The sequence below is a fragment of the Epargyreus clarus genome, unplaced genomic scaffold, assembly GCF_041222505.1.
Source record: "Epargyreus clarus isolate Ecla_fem2 unplaced genomic scaffold, WU_Ecla_fem_2.2 ptg000023l, whole genome shotgun sequence".
NCBI classification, from domain to species: domain Eukaryota; kingdom Metazoa; phylum Arthropoda; class Insecta; order Lepidoptera; family Hesperiidae; genus Epargyreus; species Epargyreus clarus.
The window spans coordinates 8,126,899-8,154,744 of record NW_027332230.1 but is presented as its reverse complement, the minus strand read 5'-3'; the positions used below and the strand labels follow the sequence as shown (position 1 = coordinate 8,154,744).

The 27,846-nt window shown below is 34.8% G+C and overlaps 1 protein-coding gene across 1 annotated transcript; it reads left to right on the top strand.

Moving 5' to 3' along the window:
• Window positions 1-4: 4 nt before the first annotated feature.
• Window positions 5-27,846, top strand: LOC140751789 (uncharacterized). Its single transcript, XM_073085833.1, has 4 exons — window positions 5-284; window positions 19,852-19,947; window positions 23,693-23,819; window positions 26,669-27,846. The coding sequence occupies exons 2-4, from the start codon at window positions 19,925-19,927 to the stop codon at window positions 27,719-27,721; spliced, it is 1,203 nt and encodes a 400-aa protein (XP_072941934.1). The 5' UTR covers window positions 5-284; window positions 19,852-19,924; the 3' UTR covers window positions 27,722-27,846.

The following is a 27,846-nucleotide window of genomic DNA, read 5'->3' as shown; positions in this document are numbered from 1 at the left end:
ACTGCGCGGACCGAGATCGTAGCGTAGCTCGTAGAACCTTACGCCAGTCACCGTTCTCCGCCGTAGCGCGCGCTACGTACACGCTACGACGATATCACGTCCGCGACTCGTAATGTTAACACACGCGTGATCGCATATTGATACTAAATAGTGATATATAAAGTGATTAATAATAACTATAAAAAGTGAACTTTGTTATGTAATTACCAGATTATGTATAATGTTTCACGAATGGCTGCACTTTGTTTAATAGAAAATTTGGTCCACAGGGACTCAAACTTTTGGTACGTTTCTTAATGTTTCTTGCAAAACTTTCTCTATGTACTTCATTGCTATAATGAATTTATAAGTAAGACTCACCGAAAAGTTATACGTTGAATTTAATCTTTCTTTTTATTTTTATGGTGTCACGCTTTATTCTTTTCATCTACAATTAAAAATTATTTAGTAGCTTGCGCATGTGGAGTTATTATTTATATCATAATATCATAAGAAGCGACAATTGTTTCCGTTTTTACATGGTTATAATAATTTTATCAATGTCATTATCATGTGCTTTGTTAGTCACTGACGTGTTTTTTTAAGATTGTCCTTTCTTAAGAATAATAGAAAAATTAGTCCATTACTGTTTAAAACTAAACGTCTAATTAAGGGTTAATGATGTGTCACTATTATGTTTTTCTCAAAACATAGGCGTATTTAATTTATAATTTGCAACTTACAAATATTTAAGTCCGGTTTACTAAGCTAAAGAAAAGAAAAACGCCTTAGAAATTTATTTTATATCTACTTTCTACGTCAAATAGAAGTGGCGATTGTGGTAAGCTAACTCTAAAGTTGTCCTCTTTGCGAAGAATTAGGGCAGAACTTTCAATCTACTTCTTTCGATCCGCATCCACTTTTCTATTTTCAACTTTCTAACCAATTCTGTAGAGGCTTTACACAAGAAGCTATTATACTTATGTATAACATTATATTAGATTTATATGGATGTGGATTTACTGATGTGTGAACTAATCTTACAACCTATTTTTAATTGTCATATTGTATTGTATCACTATCACTAAACGGCGAAGGAAAAAATCGTGAGGAAACCTGAGAGTTATAAAAAAAATCTCAAAGGTATGTGAAGTCTACCAATACGCACTTGGCCAGCGCGGTGGACTATGGCCTAATCCTTCTTATTATGAGATGAGACCCGTGCCCAGCAGTGGGACAGTAATGGGTTGTTGATGATGATTATGATTGTATGTTTCCTAAATAAAATAAAAAAAATATCTAATAGAATGTTGTAAATAGGATTTCATTCTTTTCATTAAATTTTTAACAAATTCCTAATTGATTTGAGAATAGATCTATAGTTATTTTATATTAAAGAATTATCTTAATTGGCGGCTATTTCATAATTGTCTTATTCAAAGCTCGGCTTATCTTTGTGAAAAATCTTTTCTGATAACCCACAGTTCAAACTCCGAAACTCTTTAAATTAAAGTTGAATATTCCAAAAACGACAAGGACATATTCCTTAGTAAGATGTTTTCACGAAAATACCTATGACGAGAATACCTGTTTTACTACTAATAATAACATAGAAGAAATTCATTTCACAATGTCTTTTATATCTACATTTTCGAGAGTTTGATAGCAGCATGTTTAACGAGGTATTTCCAATTCCTTATAGTTCTTAGGAATGGACCATATCAGAGATCTACAAATTGGAAGTCAATAAGTTACTGTATTTGACTACAATGTAAAAAATGACTGTAGAAATCTTTATTAAGGAAAACACAGTTATGTCTATTTCTACACTTGCTGGTCCGTTAACGATTTTTACTCAACAGTAGGTGAGAGAGGGACTAACATAGGCGACTTTTTAATTAACTAACATATACGGAGCCTTGTGTGCTAAATGAAATGTAAGCAAAGCATAAAATGGTACAATAGGTATAGAAATGATTGCAGGATATATTATAACCTACGTCACTGAAGGTCGGTAAATGATAAAAGCAATACATTAGACTTAATTTCCACGGATGGAGCTGTATTTGTTTAGGCGTCATAGCGTTTTGTCTTGCGATTGTAGCCTATTATTCTCCCAGTATCTCTTGCGTAGCATCTGGTGTGTTTCAAACCAAGACTTGAGCTATTTGTGTGCGAAGTTTGCCCACATCTGCTACAGTTTGTCCTTAAATGGTAATTAAACAGTAAATTCAGATACTTACTTCTTGTAGCAGTGTCGTACATAAGCTATGAATTTAAATGTCAAAACTGAGAAGGAATTAAGTTGTTTGGAACATGAATGTTAGGGCATATCGTAAAGTATTAACTATATACTTACTACCTACTACTAATATGATTTCCGTGTATTACTTATTTCTACATGAATGAGTAAAGCCTTGCAATAAATTAGGAACAACAGCTGGGACAAAATTTTTTCATTCTTATTTTTTATAATATTATAAAGATCACGACAGTGAAGCGACGATTTATGAATACTATAAAATAATTGATGTTATGACAAGCAATCTATCATGCCCTATCGATAAATATTTCTTTCAAATTTAGTAGATAAAAGATAAACTCTCTAATGGGAGCTGGTAATCGTTTTAATAGCCAAAACGTTAAGGTATTCACTATTTAACTTAATTATTGTTGCAGCGAGTGGCACCGAAAAATAACAAAAAAGTGTCGGCAGACGCCGCGCGTGACAGTGACTTATGCGTCGTCCGCCCTTTCGTTGCCTGAGTTGCGTCCTTGCGATTGTCGTGGCTACTACTAATATACTGATTTCTGTTTATTAATTATTTCTATACTGATATGTAAAGCCTTGCTATAAATTAGAAACAAGAGCTGGGTAAAAGATTTTCATTCTTATTTTTTTTTAATATCATAAATATCACAACAATAAAGCTACAATTTTTTTATGATTACTGTACAAATAATTCATGCCTATGACAAGTAATCTATCATGCGCTATCGATAAATATTTCGTCCAATTTTAGTAGAGAAAAGATAAAATCGTATTCAGTAATCGAAATAGTAGCCAAAACGTTAAGGTATTCAGTGTTTAACTTAATTATTGTTGCAGCGAGCGGCACCAAAAAATAACAAAAAAGTGTCGGCAAACGCGGCGCGTGACAGTGACTTATGCGCCGTCCGCCCTTTCGTTGCCTGAGTTGCGTCGTTGCGATTGTCGTGGCTCATTCCCTTGAAATGTTGCTCAAATGTATACTTAACCATTACCGTTCTATTACGGCCGAATTAAAAGTAATCAGTTTTATTAAATTAAGAGGACGATTGAAATAATTTAAAATAAGTTTTCTTTAAAATAATGCTTAAGCAATACAACTCAAAATCATAACCGGTAATAAAATCATGTATTCGTTTATGGTATAAATGAAGATTTTCAATATTGAGAGATACCTTACAGACGTAGCGTTATTTTTGCGTGTAATAATAATAAGACATTCGGATAAAAAATACAGGAAGTAAATCTCATTACATTTAAAATTACGCGTGTGAACGTATGTTTTATTAGTAAATATTGCTCAAAGTGACGTAACGCTATCGCTTCACGTTTTCATAAAACGCCCGCAGCTATCATTTATCAGGTGTTGTATTCCAGGGGGAGAAAACATTTTACAAAATGTTTATTTGCTGCGCTTGCAGAGATTTACATGTGGACAACGTACATTAATCCTGTAGTTACCCTAGAGCGAGATTCTTCTAAAGGCTCCTACTTAATGGTAGTATTTCAAAACTCAGCACAAATACTGTGCAGTGTCGTCGTTCTAAACTTTTGGTTTTCTAATTAGTCTGCGGAGAAAATATTCGTCCGTCTATAATTACCACTGGCTAACGTTTATAGCTCGGAATAATTTAACCAGGATATTACTTTGAATAGAAACGGCACATCCGTTTTTATTACGAGGGAAAATTGTGTAGGAAAATACAGAAAGTACTATTTTATTTTATATAACACATACCATAAAACCCTTATCATTATAACCTATTTACTGTGGCTTGTAACTGAAGATTTTATACTTCTGGCTATATGAAGACATTAGTATAAGAAGATAATTAGGGAAATGGATTATTAAGAAGCTATTATAGGTTTTAGTTCTCACAAATTATGTAATAACGTTATGCCTGTTTTAAAGCAACATTCAGCTTATTTGCTTAACACGTTAGCTGCGGAACGCGGCTTAAAACACCTCGTCCATGTCTGGTCGTTATAGCGGTAAGAAAAAGCTTTAACTTCTCTGTGGTGCGAGAGGCATAACTTCCGTCTGGTTCAGTGTAGGAGAGTGATAACTATATGTTTGTGATGTGCTACTGATTCCTAGTTCTATGGTACACCAACCTAATGTCGGGTTTGTTAGACCTCGTGCCGCACTGAACAAATAATAATGCTAACACAGTGCGGAACGAGGTTGCGAACGCCTCGTTTCCCCACGCACCTCGTACCGCACCCCACGCTACCTTCACGTGGTTAGTGTTGTGCAACGCAGTCGAGGCTGTCTTTGTGTTGAAAATTATCATGTCGAAACGTTGCCGAAAAAAGTTGATCTTATTTTACCCATATAATCTAAACTAACTAATTTGACCAAGGGCGGTGGCAGATCTAGGTTAATCAACTCATTGTTAATAATAATCAAGACAAAAGCCGTCCATTTTATCTTATTTGGCGCCAAAAAAAGGATTTTAGTCTCCTTCGGGCGGTGGGATTTAGTACGCCTCGTGCCGCCACAATGTCGGGTATAGGGCGAGGTTTAAAACAACTCGTAACGCAGTAATGGAAAGTACAGAAAAATCTGTGCCGCTGGGAACGTGTTAACAATTGCTCTCAAGCCTGAGCCAAGTCTCAACACCATCAACCAGGTCTCAGCTAATTCTTAAAAATAGAATACGATAGCGCTGATACAAAGCAATAATAGGTGGAATTCGAACCACAATACGTTCTACTACCATTTAATTGCTATCCAGTTAACTTTCGAGAGACCGTTTCGAAAACGTTTCCGTGAAGAGGTCTTTAATAAAAACCACTGTCCAGTAGTCCGCCACATTTACAGATAGCAGTAACTCCATTGTAAGCGAGTTGCAGCAAAATAAAATAGCAAAACTACTTCCCAGTGTTACAATTTAAAGCCGGTCCTAAACTCTTTTATATGCGAAAAGCTGGTAATGAGATTTCAAAAGGCTTCTGACGTTGGACCCTGCGAGGGTTGAGCGGTCATTCGTGTATGATCTATGTGAAATTTTATAGGCATTTAACTATGCTAAGTAGGTATGTTTTGCAGAGCCCGCAAAATTATAGCCGGTCATTTGTTTTACCTCGACCACAATGTTGTGACCGGGGCATTTCAATTCAAACGGAATTTTTGGTTTCAAAATGTTCTGTTTGTTTACTACCTGGTAATTTACCTGACTGCAACTCTTAATTATTGGAATGTTTTTGAATTTTTTATATACATACATTAATTTGGTGACCATTTTAATCAAATTTCACAAATATTGATAACTGCATGGTGACTACTTTTCATGTTTATTACATTCAGGATTAAGGAAAACCTTTTTTAATTTATATTTTTTCAAAAATATAACTTCGGTAGTTCGAAGATTTTAATGATAATTTTTAGCAGTACTCGAAAAAGACGCAGTCCCTACGTTCAGCTGAATATTTTTAAAGATTTTTTCAGTTAAGCGCATTATTTTGTGTACTTTATAAAATAAAACAAGTCCATCCATATTTTTGGCAACGGATTAATATTGTATCTCTCACAACTTTAACAACACTTTAACAACAGCTTTGATACTCTACGAAATAAAACTTTGTTACAGAAACATTTTCATAAATAAACACTAACGAGGTAATGAATGCTCTTTGACATTCTGCTGGTCTGTAAGCAATTAGTGCGGTGCCTGACAAAAGGCCGGCACGGTTTCAAGGCACTTTCAGTAACTTGTATATCTGAAATTACATAAACACTTTGATATTCGATATGGCTTTTTAAGCTTCAGGTTAATTATGCATCTTTTAACCTAGTGGTTCAAACTTGGCTACTCAAGGGCTACTCGAGAGTCTCAGGTTCGAATCCCACGTGCGTAATCGCAAGTACTTCTGTTTGTTTAATCATATGCCTAATTGTATAACTCCTACTCAACTTATAAGACGAAGGAAAATGTTTGTAAAATTATATACAATCACTAGCTGATCCGGCAAACGTTGTGTTGCCATACAAAACAACCCTTATCACTTAGGGATATGAAAAATAGATAGTAGCCGATTCTCAGACCTACTGAATATGCATATAAAATTTGGTGAAAATCGGTAAAGCCGTCACGGAGGAGTACGGTAACTAAGCGGTACTTTTTGCTACATAAGTCACTTCAACGATTTTTACAATTATGTCTTTGTAATTTAAATTATGTGATTTAAGATGAAAGCAAGTCAATGGTTTTAAGAAAATTATGTTGCAATTTCAGTGTATTTGACCGTATAATTTAGATTTTATTGGAGAATGTCTATCGACAAGTGGCTAAGTAGCCTAAGTGGCTATTATCGAGGCATGAATAAGCTTCTTAAATCTCTTTAAAAATCTTTGGACTTATAGCAGACCTTCGTCAAAGTCTCGCTGAATGACGACAAGCTTTTTCATATTATCAAAAACTGACGTAAATAAATAATTAGAAGTGCTACGAAACATTTTCCATTTTTTTATACTCTATATATATTAACTATCAGTTAATATTTAGAATGTTTTATTTTTGAATCTCTTTATTACCACGCTTTTATTAGCTTGACCTGTAAGTACGTATGTAACGGAATCTTTGAACTCTATTTTTATCCACGTTGAACGGTTCGATTAATTTAAGATTTTGAATACTTATCAAGAACCGATGACAATGCATGATTTTAATAATATTGTCCAATTTCAATTTTTGTCTCCTCAGGATGGTCAGGATTAACGTTTTCCTTATACGATTTTAGCGTGGTTTTTAGTTTTTAAACTATAATTCGTCATCAACCCATTATTGTTCCACTGTAGGGCAGGGGTCTCTTCTCAGAATGAGAAGTGTTCCTTCCAAACTAAAAATACTAGTAGTCTATAACTATTTCGTTTCGAAAACATCGTAAATAGTGTGTTTAGTCGTTACGAACGCTATCCAGTAAATTAAACGTTTCTTAATTGAAACGTGCTTTTCAAGCCACGATTGTTATTTCTATCTGTTGCAAACGTGGAGTTATTACTGGGATGTAAGTTCCGGAAGTCCGCCTTTCAGGGAATGTAGCTCACTACGAATTGGTAGACGTCATATACCATCGAGATCTCTTTTTAGGTCGCTTTAGGTTACTCGCGATGTTTTCGGTCATCGTTAAAGCAAATGAAAATTTCTAATTGGCACATTTCTAATTGTAAACGTAAATGTTCGTGCCTGGGATTTGAAACTCGGACCCCGAGAACGAGAGGCCGTGTTTCACTAGGCTATCAAATAAATAAAGAACAATACAATTATATATAAACAATATCAAAAACTAATGTAAATAAATAATTAGAAGTGCTACGAAATATTTTCCATGTTTATTTTTATATTCAATGTGAGTGTTACTATCATTTAATATATCGGAATATGTATTATTGAATCTCTTGATTAAGATCTAATTAACATTGGCGTAAATAAAAAAGTACTAGAAGTCTAAAACTATTCGTTTCGAAAACATCGTAAATAGTCTGTTTAGCTATCTAGTAAATTAAACGTTTCTTAATTGAAACGTGCTTTTCAAGCCACGGTTATTTCTATCTGTTGCAACGTGGAGTTATTACTGCGATGTAAGTTCCGGAAGTCCGCCTTTCAGAATGTACGTGCGGAGCTTTTATTTTGTACTGGTATTGTTACAAGAATATTGAGCTTGGAGTCACCGCCAGCACTGAATTTTAATCGGTACGCTAAGGGTGCTTCCAGGGATTCGTGGTGTTATGCCATGCCAATGTCTTTTAAATTTTTTATGTTTTCACTTAGTCTGTTACTTGATTTGCCACTTGGCTTGATTGCCATACTCATTCGAATCTGGCAGTGTATTTTTTTTATTAACAGTTAAATAATAGTTTTTTACGGAATAGATTAGGTTTTCACTTAGTTTGCGTAAAATTTTGTCAATTTTTGCCTGTCTAAAATCTGTTCCAAATATTTAGAATAATTATTGACTAATAACCGATGCTATACTCGAATGATGGAAGTTACTACTTATAACTCAACGCAAACAATTAATTTTTTGTCGCGATGAGTTGATCGTATGTATTCAACCAGGTTTTTTAAGACCTATTAATAAATTTTTGAATGATTTTACGAAAATTTGAACCACTTGTAAGCTTTAGATGCCTTTAGATAGAATAGTCATTATTTTCCAACCCTCTTACTCAATCATATATTTATGAAAAATATTTACTTAGATTCCCTCATTTAGTGGAAAATTTAATATTGTTCACATTTTCACAATTCCTAAAATAATATCGCAAAACAGTTTTTTCAAAAAAGGGTGCTTGTCTCAAAATACATTAAAAGAGCCTAATAATGTATTTGGCGTAGGCATGATATTTTTCTTCTATTTATATGGTTCTGACTTAAAGCTTTTGAAGGAAAATGCTGTGGAGGCGTTAGAGGAGGTAATAAAATTAGAAAATTTCTTAAAAGCTTTTCGTGAACGAATAACAATAGAAAGAGGGTTGTCATGCGAAGCGCGGAGACACTTTCCCTGGGACTTTGTATTCATACAGGTACATGTACGCCTCTTATAGTAGGTACTTGAACAATAAATTTGTTCTTTAGGAATACTATACGAAATCCTTTGTGTGGTTTTGGATTTTGAAACAGAATTTTAATTATTTTTTGCGAAAATATTTTAGATTATTTTAATTATGTCCAGATTCGTCATTTCATGTAAATTGTTTCCAGGACTTTACGGATAGACACTTAACCTGAAAAAACTATTTTAATTTTTCTAAGTTTTTTTTATCTAGCTGTATGATTGCTATAGCAGATGAATTATGTGTTTCCTTACAAATTTTATTTTAATGGAATAGCGAACGGTATAATCCACTGCATATTGGTAACTGCCGCGAAAGGACACATGTAACCAATTCCAGACTAAACAAGAATTTTGTTTGAAGTCAATCACAAGTTGGGTCCTCTGAGAGCTAACTGGCAACGCCTGGTATATTACATTTTGACTAAAGTACAATATGTCGAATGACACCGTTCATACTAGAAATTAAGCCAATCCTTTGTAGCACTGAGCAGAAATATGTACCTATGAATACAGCGCTATGTGTACTAAAAGAGATAGATTCTATAATCTACTCTATTCATTACCTAAATTATTGTACCATTAATTAATTTCTACATAATTACTTAATTACCTAATTAATAAAATATCTACGTCCCTAATGTACTGTTTGTTCCTGAAAATATAAATAAAGAAAAATTTCCCTTAAAATAATCACCAGATGTCCGATATCTGTTAATCAGAAATAACAAGAGGTTTAACAATAATTGATAGCAACGTTCCTTGTTTTGTTGCTCGTATATAAAAGTAATTTGGCTTATTTACGAGGCTATTGCCGTTCGACCTCCGGAAGTTGAATGTGAGGGTCCGCTACTTGTAAGATTAATTACAATGTGCGGAATATACTACAGATTTGCTAACACCGCTGTTGTATAGTAGCCGGCTTAGAATACATATAAAATGACAATAAATAAATAAATCATCCAATTGTACATTAGTTTATTTTTAAAAATTTGTATTTTTGCTTTTAATTTGGTGTACAATAAAGAGTTTTGTATTGTATTCTATCATCATTATCATCATTAAGCCAGTATACCCACTGCTGGGAATGAATAGGCCATAGTCCACCGCGCTGGCCAAGTGCGAATTGGTAGACTTCACATATCTTTAAAAACCTTTTTTTTATTTTTCTCAGGATCGCGATAGAAAATTAACATTTACATAACACCGGTACCACCTTGTCTAATATGCCCGTCTAACATACACATGGACTAAAACAAAAATATTATTTCCGTGAGCCTTTTAATCCTGAAATGAAAAGTGGAATATAGGACATAAAGAATAAGTATGCATATATTATAATTCCTTTAAGAATATGAAGTACATTAAGGAATCAAGGTACATAAGCATCCATTTAAACCATTTCCAGGAAATATATATATAAAAGTAGTTATACATATAAAAAGCTTTATCTGAATTTAATATGTTTTAAGATATTGTGTTTCATAATAAAGCTTATGTTGTCTACAGTAACAGCGACTGACTGAACATATTCATAATAACCAAATTTTATTATAAATATAATAAAGGAAGATAAGGAAATGTGAGTTAAATATTTGCTTACCTTGTACATACATTTTGTACCGTTCAGAGCAATCTGAGACATCGGATTTAATTTCTGAGAACAAAATGTATTCGTTCCTTTATGAAATAAATCTTTTGGAATATAAATAGAATTTACAAGGCGTTGTACCGGTACCTAAGGAAGGGAACATTACAAGAAAAATTAGTTGACACGCATAATCTTGTGCTTGTCGAGAGTAAGATTACACGTGTCAGCATGCCTCCCACCTTAAGGATAACGGGAATTTTCCATTGTACCTAAATGAAATACGCTATGTATATTGTGAGTTACTCGCGGTTTTACTTACCCCGTGCAAGGTTTTCAAATTTCAGTTTAAAATCGTAAATATTTTCGGGGGAAAAAAATTCGTGTGAAATTCGCAGTCTCGCGTATTAGTCAAAAAAGTTAGTTGGTCAGTCGGTTATAAGATTAAGTAAAAAAATGATACAAATATTAAAAATAAAAGAGGTTATTTTTTTGGTTCGCAAGTGAAATTGGAAGTTTTTTATAAATAAATGTATTTATAGAAAAAAACCTGCAAAAAAATAAATTACAAGTAATGTTAATATATGTTACGTAAACAGCCAAATTGATGTTGTTTGAATGAAACAAAGTATAATAATTATTTAATTATTATGACTAATAAATATATATGATGTCCATATACTTTACAATAAATATTGATTCGACAAGTATTGGATGCATTTAACACCCATGAGGAAGTACTAAGTTTAAAAGAGGTTAAACTCTGGCACCACCACCGCCACACCTATTTCTGCCTCATAACAGCCGTGTTAAACGCAGCTGTGTTTTGGTTTGAAGGGTGTGGTAAGGAACACATACTTTTTCGAAGCCTACCAGCTTAGTTCTCATTGGTAGCAGCGAACCTGTGGTACCTCGAGTAGGAATCTAATCTTGTCTGGGGTTGAAAACAGATGTCCATGGGCGGCAGTAGCCATTTATTGTCACGTGGACTGCAAGCTCGTCTGCTTCTCTAATATAAAAAAAACCTATTAATGAAGGCTAAACTTGTGGCTTCGATAATGGTGTCAGGTTGCTCATCTGGCTGTTTATAACACATTTTGACAAATACGACTGTTTTGTAATTGAGGCCTGCTACGACAGAATAATGCGAATTGAAATATTTATTCATACTTCTATCTATGTACGATATACTTTATAAAATACCTACATTACACCATATATACGATATTTTGGTTTAATATTTCGCAATTTTCCAACTACAACCACTCAAGTATTAGGCAGCTAGTACTACGATCATTATTTATTTCAATCTGTAAATGTACAAAATATCTTAAGCGTCATTTGTATTTTCCTTTCGTTTCATTTTACTCAACCGATGAGGATTATGGCGTTCACATCACATATAGATGAGAATCCTCCTCGCATCAAAAATGTGAACAAAAAGTGTATTCAGAAACAAAGCGATGAAAATCTGAACATTTTTAACAGAGTAAAAATCTTTTGTCTGTTCATGTTACGAACGTTTGTATTTTATTTATGATCAATTTGTTTTTCTGATTTTTTATTAAAGATGACACGTTGACCACTATGCGAGAACTTATGTGTTTTTATGAAAATACTTTTCAATAAAAGATCTTATCTTTGTGAAATAATCTTTACTTTGCTTCTAATACGTTCTATGTGATAATTGTTCTATGTGAACAATCTAAAGTGCTTACTGATATTCGGATCTCGGAATCCCCAGATTGAGAGACTGTATATTTATTCTTTAAAATCTTCTTTATCTTATATATAAAATTCTCGTGCCACAATGTTAGTTACCGTACTCTTCGGCTTTACCGATTTTCACCAAATTTTATATGCATATTCAGTAGGTCTGAGAATCGGCTACTATCTAGTTTTCATACCTCTAAGTGATATGGGTTGTTCACCTTTAATATTTTTTTATTTATATGCAACACAACGCAACACAATGTTTGCCGGGTCCTAGTATCACTATAAAAAACTTTAAGCTTTTTTTTCTAACAAAATTTCAAGAAACAGCTTGTTGACAAGAGAACCGTAAACGTGGAAGCCCTTTAAACTGAAGCTATATCTTAAAGTGCTATTGAAAGTTCGATTTGCTTCGAGACTTTCCTTGGATTCTATCAAGGATTTCTAGCGAGCTGCAGTTACGTATAAATAGTGCTTCAATACTAAAAGATTACGTTAACCACAAAGCTTTAGATGCATTCTATTTGTAGTGATCCTTGGAAGGTCTCATGTCTAACTAAAAATAAAACCTAACTAGAAATAAAAATAGCGAATTTACCGGTATTCCAAAAGATCTAAAGTACTTATCGTTTTGTATTAATTCCTTTCGTATTTGAAATAGATTACGATTTTGTTCGAGTGTTACTGTTACCTAATATTTGTTTTTGTGAGACTGGTGAATAAGAATGGTGTCCACCTTATGTTATGTAAACGTGGATATTGCAAGGATTTTTCTCTAAATAGAATTGGATTTGGATTAATCTAGTCATTCTTAAAGACTAACTTAGAACGCTTTGTGTAACTGTATCATCTTTTTCTACACTCTTTAAACTAGAAATGCCTTATAATAAGGCAGAAACGATACGGCTGAACTATGAATCTTTATATAAAAAAAAAAAATTAACAAAAAAATGAAACCGACTTCTATGTCACTACAAAGTAAAAAATAATTGAAATAAATGTTGGTTTAGTACATATTTCTGATGTCGGCGCTCAATATATTTCGTTTGATAACAGCGTAAACAGCGTGTCCAATATGAGCGCCGACTTCAGAAATATGTACTAAACCAACATTTATTTCAATTATTTTTTACTTTGTAGTGACATAGAAGTCGGTTTCATTTTTTTGTTAAAATTTTTTTTTTCACCCTTTTTAGTGATGATATGCTAACGTTTGTATTAATATTATGTAAAATTGTATAAAGGTGATCATGAATAAAGGTAAGGTCTGAATTCATACGGATTGGACCCACCCGCTCGCAGGGCGCTGCCGCGCCCTTCTCGCTTAGTTTTATATTGTCTTATATGTTCCAACCTAACCTAACCAATTCAATACGAAACACTATAGGCGAGGCTTTATGAGATACTAATTATTGGCTAGGTTAGGTAGGAACAGATAAGTAAATAAATCAAACTAGGTGGTAAAACTCTGCGAGTGAACCGGCCCAATCTACCTTAATTCAATAGTTAAGAAAAGAAAAAGGAGTTGAAGGTCAAATTTTTCATCATATGTCTCTGTCTAGCAACTTCATTACAACAAATGTATATTCTATATACTTAACATTGGAGGCACATCTGCATCATCAGGATTGAAGAATTGAAGGTCATATCTTCCATCATATGTCTCTACTCATGACCTCATCATATATTCGTAAGCTCCAAATGCCTAACTTGTATGATTGAGGCAGGAGGCACTTCTGCATTATCAGAGTTGAAGAGTAGAAGGTCAAATTTTCCATCATATATCTCTACCTATCAACCTCATTGAATATTCATAAGCATCAAATGGGTAACTTGTATGGTTGAGGCAGGAGGCACCTCTGCATTATCAGAGTTGAAGAGTAGAAGGTCAAATTTTCCATCATATATCTCAACTTATCGATTTTATTAAATATCCATAAGTTCCAAATGCCTAACTTGTATGGTTGAGGCAGGAGGCACTTCTGCATTACCAGGGTTGAAGAGTTGAAGGTCAAATTTTCCATCATATCATGTTAACCTAGTTACTCAATGTTAATTTTAAATTTCATGAGAATTGAGTGGGCAGAAGGTAAGTTGTCATAAAATATGTAAAAAGCAGGGGTAGTGATGATGAGTTCCACCCCATAACTTAAATTCTAATCATCAGAGCATACTAATGTTAAGGTAGGAAAGTACCGCAACGAAACTCCCTTTCATATGAAAAAAAGAAAATTAAAATTGGTTAAGAAATACTCGACTTATTCAAGTTTATATGAAATCGGGTTTTTCCAATTTTCCGGGAAAACTGGCGGAAATTTTCAAATTTCCTCGAAATGGGACCCCCTGTGAAACTAGCCACATACAATGGTGTATGAATCATGTCGATCGGTCGCGGCATCGTGAAAAAATCGCCGAACAAACATAAAAAAAAAAAAAAAATATATATATATACGGTCGAATTGAGAAACCTCCTCCTTTTTTGAAGTCGGTTAAAAATACGTAAAACCGAATACACAACTCCTCCTTTTCGAAGTCGGCTAATGATATAGGTACATCGGCATCAAAATATGTCTCATTATTTTTAGAGTAATAACACTCATTATTATCTACTTGTTTGTATATAATTGCTGGCATGGTTCATCACCTCCATAACTTATTGAAAAGCCATGAGCCAATTAAAGTTGTTCACTACACTGACCAATGTAGAGGTAATTGTTTAAATTGTAAATTTAATTAAAAGTGAGAAAGATCAGTGTTAATTAATAATAATTTATTATACGTCATACTATCATCGAACTAAATTTTATTTTAACTCAACAAAAAATATTTTTGGTGGATTCGAACCTGGAACCTTCTGCATAACATATCTGCTTTACGTGTCATCGAAGTGGTAGAGTGTGGTTAGAAATGAAGCGCATAAATGTATGTATGTCTTTAAAAAGCTATTTGCTTTAGTTGTAAATCTAAGTCTGCTCTTACAATCATATATCAGTTTCATTTATTGCTATTTCTAGACATAATATTAGGCATAGTCCGCGTTAAACTGCTAGTACGCTCTGAATATGGAAATGAATAGCGTTGCCATAGCAAATTGTATGACTACACCAGCTCGCAACAACTTCAGAGCGGACTAGCAGCTTGGCGCGGACTACATATAAGTAACTACATGAGCGTATATTCTATATACTATATTCTATATATATATAAGCGAACATTTTATATGTACGCTCATGTGAGCGCAGCATGTTATTTGAAGTTAGAAATAGCATATTCAGTCAGCCAGTTCAATTCGTGCTCCATAAAGGAATCTATTGATTACTTTTTCATTCAGCAACATTGTTTGACATTTCAATTGAAAGAGTGGTAAACTCGACAGCGATATGATATTTTGAAATGAATGAAAATACCCAGAATTTTTGATGTATCACTTTATTAATTAAATGGACTGATTCTAAAATTAGAACCTGAATTTGACGCACGACGGATAGGATGATGGTATATGACTAGTATGTAAATCAGAAAGTACTTTAATATTGATCCTGTCTAAATAACTTACCTACATGTAAATAGATCATTTTTATCTAAAAACTCTTAACAAGACCCAAGCGAAACGATTTTGCAATCAAATTACTTAAAAGATAAATTGTGATTAATTTTAATGGCTTTGGAAGATAAATGCATTTATTTCCATTAATTATAATTTATCTTCAAAATCAATTTAACTTTTAAGCATTTCCTGTTAAACATTGTGTCAAATGTAATTAAATATTAAAATTATTAATTTATTATTGTCTTAAAATAAACCAAATTTAAGATAGATAGGCTGTAATTTCAATCAAGCTGCCAGTTCCTATGGTCATATTTGTTCTTATTTGTACGATACAAAAGCTTTAGCAATCTTGTTTTTCTAATTAGATTTTAACATCAAACTAACGAAAATATGTAAAAAATTATAACGAGGATCATGGATTACCTACTACTCCAAGATCATACTAGAATTAAATTTGATAAACCCTTCACGGAGATACGTAACTAAGTGTTTTTTTCTTGCTATTCCTCTATTTTAAGTGTTTTTGTTACGCAATTCGAATGAATGACATAGTTTAACTTTTCTGTAGAAGAATGTTCTTGGCAAACAGAATTTCAAGTAGGAATGCGGGAAAAAAGTGTCTAGAAATATTTCGCTGGTATAATTTAGGCGTAGTTTACTTTAAAAGCATGTGTCTCTAGCGGGTGGCGTAATGGCGCTGTAGGGACAAGCCGGGAATCTCCACACGCCAAGCGTAAACATTCTCTTGCAATTTTAAGTTTTTGGCATCCGACTGTGGCATTATTCAAAGCGGTGTTTTGTATTTTAAGGGAATACAGCGTCTGCAGACTATTATTTAAATGTGGTGTTTATTATGGGCCTCTCAATGTTGTTGACGTTATCATGTGGGAGTTTATAAAAATGTATCCTTATGTTATGTATGTACCGACGTCTCTTTGGGTCTGTTTGAAATGAGGAAGGTGTGACAGGGCGCATGGTGGGTACGAAACGTTTTTGCCTCGTGTCCGCAGCGTCAACGTCAGCCTTGTCGCAGGTCGCAGGGTGTGCGACTAATGAGTAGGGATGCAAGGATATATCGAAAGTACGATAACATACATAATGTCGACTGCGAATTTCAGTATTTTTAACGATATTGACTATATGTTTGACCATTATTCATATGATATTATCATAACGAAATTATGTGAAATCTCGATATCACAACATATTAAACATTTTAAATATTTTACATAGCTACTGGCATAAATCAGCAGAAGAGCGCGTTAAAATTAATAATCTTTATTGTAGGCGAAAAAATAGGTCATACTATTCGAATATTTTATCATATTTTCTTATTTTCCATATATTGGCAATAACGCATTAGAATTTTCAACATTACCTATTATATATATTTTGGGCATATGATATATATCGATATCTACATCGATAATTTCACCAACGTAACCCTACTAATGAGCACGGTCGCTATACAAATTCGTATGAAAACACTGCTTTTGCGTGTACCGCAAACTTGCGCCCTTAACTCTTATATAGGTACCTATGTGATATTCTGTCAGTGTTAAATGGATGTAAAATATTTTTAAAACGGTCGTTTAACTAAAACTTGTTTCACTTTGTAGAAGTTAATGAGTGTACTACGAGTTCTTTATATAGAATGAAGTGAAATTATACGTAGATATGAAATTTAATAAGATTAAATTATGTCGGAAGATCAAGCAGAGATAAGAACCTTCATTAAAATCTTCGCTGACTAAGAAGGTCCGGCAAGTTGAATAAATAAGCTGAATCATACTTTACTTCGTACTAAGTAGTTATACTTGTATAATAGTTATTTTATTTTCGCTGTATATTTATGAAACGAAGGACAGGGAAAATAATGTTTTGACGAACTAGAATATCAAAAACAAATATTTCATTTAAAGTAAACTCTCTTTGATGTCAATAACTTATCTTCTATTTACAAGGTGTTATGAAGAAGATTCATTTACCTACATTTTATGAAAATAATGTACTTTATCAATTCAATTGTCAGTAAATAGTCACTGTTTTCAAGTCATGTATTACTTTATTATAATAAACCCCATATGATTTTATGTATGTATCTATCATACTTTGGTATGTCCTGCAGTCCAAGCGACACGGATTTTAGCATAATATGCGTTGGATTCATCAAAACTGTGGGAGTGATATAGGCAATATTTTAAAGCAGTCGGGTTTTTGCTTTTTAGGGTTCCGTACCCAAAGGGTAAAAACGGAACCCTATTACTAAGACTTCGCTGTCTGTCCGTCTGTCACAGGGCTGCTATAACAACAAATACTAAAAATACAAATAAACTTGAATATAAAAAGGGGTCCCCATAGAACAAACTGGTAATTTCGATATTTTTCGAACTAACTGTTTAACCGTTATAGGTAAACAGTTTAAATTTTCACAATGTATGTACTTTAATGGCTGCTAAAATACCAAATACTTTAAATTAAAAAGAAACAAAAAAATAGTGGAACGGAACCCTCCGGGTGCGGGTTCGACTTGTACTTGGCCAATTATTATAATAATTCCCTAATATAAAATGAAATGCGATAATCTAATATATTCTAACAAGGTTCTATAAAGGTGTACATCGAGAAGAATCTTTTTAGCACGGTCTAGTATGTATTCCCCAAGGAAGCTACACGATCAATTCTCCATTTTCAATTTCCGTTTAAGTATAATTGAATCTGTGAACATAATGTTTTCCTCTGAACACGGGTAGTTCACCTTGGGCAGAAATAAACTTTCCTGCACAAGTACAACCTCGCTACGAAATTATATTTCTAAAGAATGGCAGTATAGACTAGAAACATTCACACGACTAGTTATTAGAATGAAAGTTATTATATTAGTTAGTGTATATAATATATACAAAAAAAACGTGTGTTCTTCAACAAAACTTAAACAGAACTTCATCTTAAACAGAACCATATTTATCGACCACAATAAAATTGCTATCAATAAACTTACTTTAATCAGGATAGACACGATCGCTCGGAGGCATGGTTGCTTAGAAGCGCTTGCTAAGAAACATACGATTAACGTTCTGGTTTGGTAGAGTGCTAAATTAGGTGACAATAGTATGCCTACCATTTTTGAAACACGAATAAAGTCGTCACGTCGTCATCAACCCATCGTCACCCACGTCATAAACTTTTACCGATTGTTTTGTTATAAAATTATGAACTTGAAATAATCTAAATAAAACCTTGTATTTTTAATACTATTTATCTACTTTAAGTACATTGAGCTTACATCACTTCCTATCCTATTACTTATTCTATTACTGCAATGTTTTGGTTTGCAATGCACCTCATATACACATTAATGTTTTATATAAATACTTATTCCTCCGCCAAAGGTTGTCTGGTAGAGATTGCAGCTTTACCGGTCTTTGTGCATGTGACTTTACAGTTTGATTTGTCTCTTACTCTCTTCCTTTCTTAGTATGCACAATAATGTATTGTTTTTTTATCATGTGATTAAATAACTTAGCGTACAGCTTATATAATGTTAAGTTGTCACTGCATCCATTCTGGAGTTAATCCTAGATTCGATTTAGGGCTAATTTGACCACCTGATATGAGTATAACTATGTTATGTCACTGTTATTTGGGTTTAGAGACCTGTTACGATATTATTTTATATATTACTGAAGTGGTAGATGAGCACGCAGTCTATGTTCACTGCCATTCATACACATCGGTAACCAACTTAGGACAGCGGTTCAACCTGGAGATGAAATAAATGTTTTTGCACTCTTGAGAATTAAGGTGGTCTCTTTACATGAAAGTCGACTTCAACACCTTTCCGCTTAAACGTAAGAACTGCTTCACACTAAAATAAGAATAACATTGGAAAATGAACTATTGTACTAAACAAATATGAAGCTGTTGAGCCGCGTGGCGGAGCGGTCACCATACCGGTCTGACGCGCTAAGGGTCCCGGGTTCGATCCCCGGCCAGACGGATATCTGAATGATGAATTTAGATTTCTGTTTCTGGGTCTGGGTGTTTGTGTATTTGTCTATGTGTGTGTCCATGGCACCCACGACACAGGGAATCCTAGTGTGGGGCTGTGAGTGTAGAAAGCGTTTGTTTTGCGTTTTTGTTTCTACGTTTAATTGAATTATATATTCAATTATATATTATATTGTTCATCAGGGCGGCGTAGCGTACGATGGAGGTGGGTAGGTGAGGGCGCACGGCGGGCGACGCGCCCAGCTTGCGCCCGCCCATGGCCCCCGCCTATACGATCAGGTAAAATATATTCCTTTTAGGACGAACTAAAAGTTTTCACGTGCAATACAAAGCAATGGACAAAAAATTAAAAACATGCGAAGTAGCTGGCTCAAACTTTTTATAGCACTTTCAGCGAGCGTTTGGTGTTTAGTTTAGTAGTGAATCAATGTTATTACAATGGGTGGGTGATATGTAGGTACTTTTATATTGTCGTCATGAATAAATGATGTCCACATTGAAAAATAACTTTATATAACAAATAATTTTACAATTCACAATGAAATTAAAATGTCTTTAACCACAAAATACCATCTGAGTATGTTTAGGATTTATTAAAAAGCGTGTTAATGAAGCAATATTAATAAATGCAAGTATATTTTGAATTATGGAGTATTAAATTTGCAAAAAGAATTAATAAAATGCAAAGTAACTTCAAAAGCAAATTGTTTCCCATTTTATATGAGGGGAAATTATTAATTTTACTGCTTCAATGAAGGGCAATATTTTGAAGCTGCAATTTAGTTTCACGACAAAATTTTAGGTATCAAAACATGTATTTGAGATAATAGATACTATTTTTTATATAATATAAACGTAGCAGACGAGCATGCAGTTCACCTGATGGTAAGTGACGACCGCTGCCCATGGACATCTGTAATCAACCCCATATAGGATTAGATATTCCTACCTAGTCGGCCACATATGCACCGCTACCCCTGAGGACTAAGCCGGAACGCCTCGGAAAAGTATGTCTCCCTTATGACACCCTTCAAACCAGAACACAGCAGCGCTTAACCAGTGTTAAGCGCTGCTGTGTTCTGGTTTGTTAATTAATTAATTTCACACCTATTTCTGTCCCATAACAGCAGTCTGTTATGGGACAGAAATAGGTGTGAAATTAATAATTACCTGCATTACATTACATTGGTACAAACAATACATATCGTACTTGTACATGTAAACGATTGTTAAGTATTTTACGGAAAAACAAAATGGGAATTTAGGGCATATGTCGTGTTTATCTAGGAAGCGTCGGAGTCGATATTTATTCCTTATCTTGGATTCCTGGGAAAAAGTATTTTACCTGCATTACATTACATTGGTACAAACAATACATATCGTAATTGTACATGTAAACGATTGTTAAGTATTTTACGGAAAAACAAAATGGGAACTTAGGGAATATGTCGTGTTTATCTAGGAAACGGCGGAGTCGATATTTATTCCGTATCTTGGATTCCTGGAAAAGGCTTTTATATTCTACCTTTTACGTAGCTTTTTAACCTGTACTAAATAGGTGATCTCGCTATAAAACTGTGATCATTTCATTCTTAAATCACTGTTGGTAAATGTTTGACAACAGCGAAATTCGCGAGATAATCAGTGTGGCAAATTAATCGCAAATTTAATTGTAACAAACTGGATATAACTACGGAATTCTAATATTGTTACTAAGCAAACAACTACATACTTAAGATTACATAAATAAATACCTTTTAATTCATATTACTTTTGAAATATGTATTACTAGTTTTTGCCCGCGGCTTCGCCCGCGTTTAAAAGAAAATAATATGACATACTAACATACATAAAACTGAAAATTCCTACCTTCATTGGAATGACAGCGGCGCCATCTCCTGAAAATTGGTCGTACCAACTCTGAAACCTTTGTGGGCTCATGGACAACAACTTTGCTAAAGATCATCACTTGATCAAATGCATAGTTTACGATTCAATCCTTACTAATATCGATTAAAATAATCGACTTTTTGGTCCAAAAGATCGATTCTCCGATTAATGGATCTTAGATTACCATCCCTAGTTCCCGTGGGATTTCCGGGATAAAAACTATCCTATGTCCTTTCTCGGGTCCCAGACTATCTTTGTACAATTTTTCATTAAAATCGGTTCAGTGATTTAGGCGTGAAGAAGAGACAACCAGACAGACAGACAGAGTTACTTTCGGATTTATAATATTATAAGTAAGGATGATTATTGATTGATCATTTATCAGAAGATGACACAAGAGCTATACGCGTATTAATAGTTAGTACTAAGAATATTTTAATACATTTCAATTTATTGTGAGACATTTCTAAGCTATTCTTATGGAAAATTTATTCATAAAGATAATATATTTAGAGATATCATTTTAACTTAGCGTAGGTGTAGGTTACATCGACGAGAATAGACATTCCTACACAACAATTCATAAATACGCCAGTCAAAAGATGAAAATAAAATGTAGAACACAATGCAACCCATCACACTGTTTGAATTATAAGAGCTCCCGTTTGAAATATTACAGTCGTTGCAATGAGCATCAAACAGACCGTTTTCCCGATATCATCCGATGTGTATGAATTTAATGCAGTGTTCGAATTCCCCTGCCAACGTCGAGGGACGCAGATTAATGTGCATTTTATTTCGCATAAAATAAATATGTTTTATTTTTGGTGAGTAAACAAGTAATTGACTGAAAATAACGCTGGTTTGGAGATAAGCCGATTTGTAGCACGGAGTATGTTTTCATTATCGTATTAATTTTCGTCATCTTTTATTTGTAATTCTGATTCTTGTTCCTAATATAAAGAAGGCGACTAATCTCGCAGTCACAATGAATCACATTTTACAGTCACACACACATACACTCAGACTTTAGAAACACAATTGCAGATGTCCACATACTTAACAATATCGAAGGTGGTAGAACCCTTTGTGGTTCAAGTCCGGCGGCACCACCGCCACACCTATTTCTACCTAATAACAGCAGTGTTAGGCGCTGCTGTGTTCCGGTTTGAAGGGTGTGGTAAGGGAGACAGAGTTTTCCGAGGCGTTCCAGCTTAGTCCTCAGGGGTAGCGGAGCATCTGTGGCCGACCTCAGGTAGGAATATCTAATCCTATCTGGGGTTGATTACAGATGTCCATGGGCGGCAGTAGCCACTTACTATCAGGTGGACTGCATGCTCGTCTGCTACTCTTATGTTATGAAAAATATATCTTTATCGTACCGGCGATTGAACCATGAACCTTCTCAAAGTCTGATGTTAAGTCTACCACGCGGTTCGATTCCGCATATGGGCCTGGTCCGTAAGCGTACTATTTGCATGGCATCATTTCATAGACGCCTTATTTTTTTAATGTTGTCGCGACGCCACTACATTGAATCCACGCAGATAATAAATCTTTACCTCAGGAGAAGGCCTTAAAATGTCTCAGTATATTTTCCTTTGACATGGTAAGGGAGATATACTTACATACCTTCTGAGGCATTACAACTTAGACCTCTTGTAGGATTCAGATCCTATCTGGGATTGATTTCATATGTTTATGATGCCTAATATCACTTACCAGTATAAGGTGGACTGCATACTCGTTTGTTATTTTTATATGTTTATTTTATATATATAGATAAAAAACTCTCATAGTTCGTTCTTTGGTGCAATTCCGGCGGCACCACAGCCTCACCTATTTCTGCCTCATAACAGCAGTGTTAAGCGCTTAGTAAGGGAGACATACTTTTCCGGGACCTTCCAGCTTAGTCCTCAGGGGTAGCGACGCGTCTGTGACCGATCTCAGGTAGGTATATCGGATCCTATCTGGGGTTGATTATGGATGTCCTTGGGCGGCAGTAGCCACTTACAATCAGGTGGACTGCATGCTCGTCTGCTATTCCTATATTATATATAAAAAACTTTAATAGTATTCAGGTGGAAATGTGTAAATGTTCTTGTCAGTAAAATGTACGTTTCTGTTCCACCAGGTGGCTGGTGCGCTGGTTGGTGACGGTGGTGGCATCGGGGTTGGTGTACGCGCCGGTCCGCGGCCAGCTCGCGCCGACCCTCGTGCCATCCTGCCCGACACAGTGCATCTGCCTCTCACAGTCTCAGGTATAGCCCGTAAGTCCACTGGACAACTTTGTGTTACTGAAAATTTACATTTATCTGAAATATTTTCAACATCATCATCATCATCATCATTATCAACCCATTATGGTTCCACTGCTCTGCCCGGGTCACCTCTTCGAATGAGAAGGATTAGACCATAGTCCACCACGCTGGCCAAGTGCGAATTGGTAGACTTTATATACCGTTGAAATATTTTTGTTACAATTCTCTCAGGTATGCTGGTTTCCTCACGATGATTTCCTTCACCGTTTTAAGCAAGTGATAATTAAATTCTAATACGCACATAACTTTGAAAAATTAGAGCCTGGGATTTGAACCTCGAACCTCGATTGAGAGGGCGAACTTCTTAACCACTAGGCTATCACTGCTTTTACAGTGCAAGTACTAGAATGTATTTTTTATTTGAAATACATATTTTATATATGTATAATTAAAAATTAATGTAATTTACTTTGGATGTGGGACAATTACCAAGTAACTAATAATGTTAGCCAAAATGTCTTCTTTCAGTCATTTACCAATCTCATTTTCCGTTTTCACTTAAAGGTAAATAAAATTATCGTCTGTTTTCATATTCACTCTAAACTTTGTAGGTAAAAGAAACCTAATAACAAACATGCTTCATTTCAAATTAATTAGCGAACGTCGGAATCCCTGACGATTGAAAAACTTGTTAACTTGACATGGAACGCCAGTCAACCTGCGATACCCACGTTCTTATGAAGATATTAAATTTAAAACAGTTCCGCGACTGAATAATGTAAGTTTAATCTTAGTAAGTGGTGCCGCCCAATCGATAACTTGTTTTAACAAGCTTGAATTTTCATAAGGAATAAAGCCCGAGCTTCTAATTAATGCGAATAGAGTGACACGAGGAACGATTAATTACGAGTCTAAGCACGCAGGTCTAGACTTCGGACGAAATTTTAATAAGTTATGATAATTATTATATTTTGGAGTAATTTGAAGCGTGGTACAAACTTTAACAAACTAATTTCTACTGCGAACGTTTATTTTTAAGCGTAAATAAAATTTAGGTATATGGATGTCATTTTAAAAAAAATATTCTCTCGTGTTACACGATTTGCATCTATAATATGCAATTTGCAGTATGCAATATGCAATTTTTGACTACGAGTAGTATTTCATTTTGCCTGAATCAATTTTGATTGGACTCTCACGTAATATACTTTGTAATACCGGACATTTCCGGATTTTTGGATCTGTATTTCAGTACCTTAGTAAAACAAATATAAATATTGGAGTAGTGAGTCATGCACGGGCGCCATTGAAATAAAATAATAATAATATGACGTTAATTCTTAAATCAATAATGTTACCGAATTTTAAGAGTAAAACGATTTATAATTATGCTATTATGAGAACTATGATCAATTTACGGGTAGGTCCTAGTCGTTTAACTTATTAGCGCCGTTGAAAAAGATCTTTATGATTATAATTCCCTTGGATTATGATCCCGGCACCTGCGACCCATAGAAATAATAAAAGTGCCGACCGTGATACTGTATATAAATGTGAAAATTTAAAGCTCTACTGAATTGTCCCTGCTAAGCACTTTAATATGATTACTTGCCCTTTTATTGCAATAAGCCTGCGTTTCAGTTCCAGTTAATTAGATTACTAGAAAAATAGACCCTTAATAAAATGGTAGTGCGATAAGGATAATGTTTATGTTAATGATTTGTGAGTTACAGTCGTCATTACTTCGATGCGGTAGATTTGATTCGATTCTTGGTCATACATATAAATAAAAACAAATACAACAAGTAGATCTGTTACAAAGTTTTTTAAAGTCAATAATTCACTATTTCACCAGGTGTGAATTTGTAATGATTAACTTAGATACATTGCAACGAATAAAGTATATTGTATACAAAACGTTAAAGATCGAAGAACCTGAGTACTTTCGTTAGAGATCGAAGAACCGGTAATAAGAGTAGTTGATAGATAAAACAGTACTACGTGATACATAAACTGCAGTTATAGTTGCTTTTATTTTAGCTATCTTTTAAGTAGATAATGTGCTCGTTATTTCTAGATTACTTGAATTAAGTTGTAACAATAAAGTTAATATAATGAACTACTGTTTATAAGTAGTTATAGTTCCAAACCTAAACTGAAAAAGTACATATGCACAATTTCAACATAGCAAGTAAATCAGGTAATGCGGCTTTACTTAAACGAACTGAGGCGTTACGTTAATACGGCATTTAATAAAACTGAAGCGTTTAAAATCACATATATAATGTTTGTAGCTGCTTAATAAAATCATGGTTGTGTAGTACCTGAACAGAATTGATTGATATTTGTTTTGGTTATTTGTAAAGCTTAAGTTTGGAACAATTCAATCAAAATATGGCGATGCGCCTGTGTGCGCGATATTCAGGGAAGGATTAATTTTATTGACAACACAAACAGTCCGAATAGTGATGAAATTGTGACGTAGCGCTTCTGATCGGGCAAAAAGGCTTCTGTTTTTATAGGTTTATAGTTTCATACATCACTTTTCGTTTATTAAGACCGTAAATTATCATGGAATGTGAAACAGAATTTTAATTGAGATTCAAGTATTAAATGTATGTTTATGTCTCTGTCACTTATTTTCGTTATTATGTAGGTATTTAAGTTAAGTAGTTAAATTTACTTCCATTTTAACTATTATTTATTATTGATAACATGATTATAATAAAATGTTGCTTTAGGGAGACAAGCAATTATATTTTGTTTTTTTTACAATACCAAAACAGTTAATTATACATTTTATTATAATTTTGTATACCTACATAACTAATATAATATTTTATTTACAGGTAGTATGCAACAGTGCGTCACTGCGAGGTGTGCCATCAGCACTCAGTCCGAGTGTGATGCAGTTGTCACTGTCCCGCGCAGACCTCCGCGTGCTGCGCTCCGATGCGTTCGCGCATCTCCGACAGCTGCGCCGACTCTCCCTCGATGCCTGCAATCTCACACGGATCCGCCCCTTTGCCTTCCGCGGCCTACCGCGTCTCAACGAGCTATACATCCAACATACTCCACTTGCCACTGTCGACGCGTTCGCCTTCGCCGCTCTTCAAAATATCTCCTCCATCGTCCTCTCTCACAACCGGATCGCCCAGATTGAAGGGTACGCATTTGCGGGAACGAATTTTATAAAACTTATATCTCTTAGAAACAATCCAATAAAACGTATTCTTGCGCATGCATTCTCCGGACTGAACGATGTAACACAAATAGAGTTACCTTCCGGAATCAGAGCAATCGAGCCACAAGCATTCGCCGGACTCGAAGGTGTTGGTGTTTTGGAGCTTGCTTACATGGACTTACCGGCACTTCTACCGGACACGTTCTTTGGTTTAACGCGTGTGGGGCGACTGGCTCTGCGGGAGTCTGATTTAGGTGTAATTCGAGCCGGAGCATTTGAGGGACTTCGGCGCGTGGATGTTCTCGAGATGTGTAACAACAAGATAGACGCCGTCGAGGAACTAGCCCTCGTGCAGAACAACAGTGTATACACTTTTAAGCTTACCGGCAATCACATGCTGGAGACGCCACTAGCGGTGGTTTTGGAGGTGGACAATGTCGTGATCCGAGGCAATCATTTGCCATGTGAGTGCGGTCGCGATCCTCAGACGAATCCCTTAGCGCTGAGCCAGGATTTCGCGGAGGAGAACTTGTGTATATCGCCATTAAAAGTGCGCGGACGGAGTTTAGCGAGCGCGGCGGGGGCGGCGTGCCGCGGCGAGGGCGGCGGCAGCGCTCGCGCTCGCGCCGCGGCGGGCGCCGGCCGCGCTGGCGGAGCGCTCGACCCTCCGAGACTCGCGTTCGCTATCGCCGCTATAGCTTTCCTCGCCAACAGTTAACCGCCCTCGGTGTTCAATTGATTTCGTTGTATGTGTCTGTAAATATTGTACATTAAGTGGGTATAGAAGCGATATTTTACATTGAATGGGTCCGTCATTCAGTATACGTTGGACCATAAATAAAA

Excerpts from the sequence above, each read along its gene's own strand:
- LOC140751789 (XM_073085833.1), top strand. The coding sequence starts at position 19,925 with ATGGCCCCCGCCTATACGATCAG. Across the intron at positions 19,948-23,692 it reads GCCCCCGCCTATACGATCAG|GTGGCTGGTGCGCTGGTTGG; the intron begins GTAAAATATATT and ends CTGTTCCACCAG. Across the intron at positions 23,820-26,668 it reads TCTGCCTCTCACAGTCTCAG|GTAGTATGCAACAGTGCGTC; the intron begins GTATAGCCCGTA and ends TTTTATTTACAG.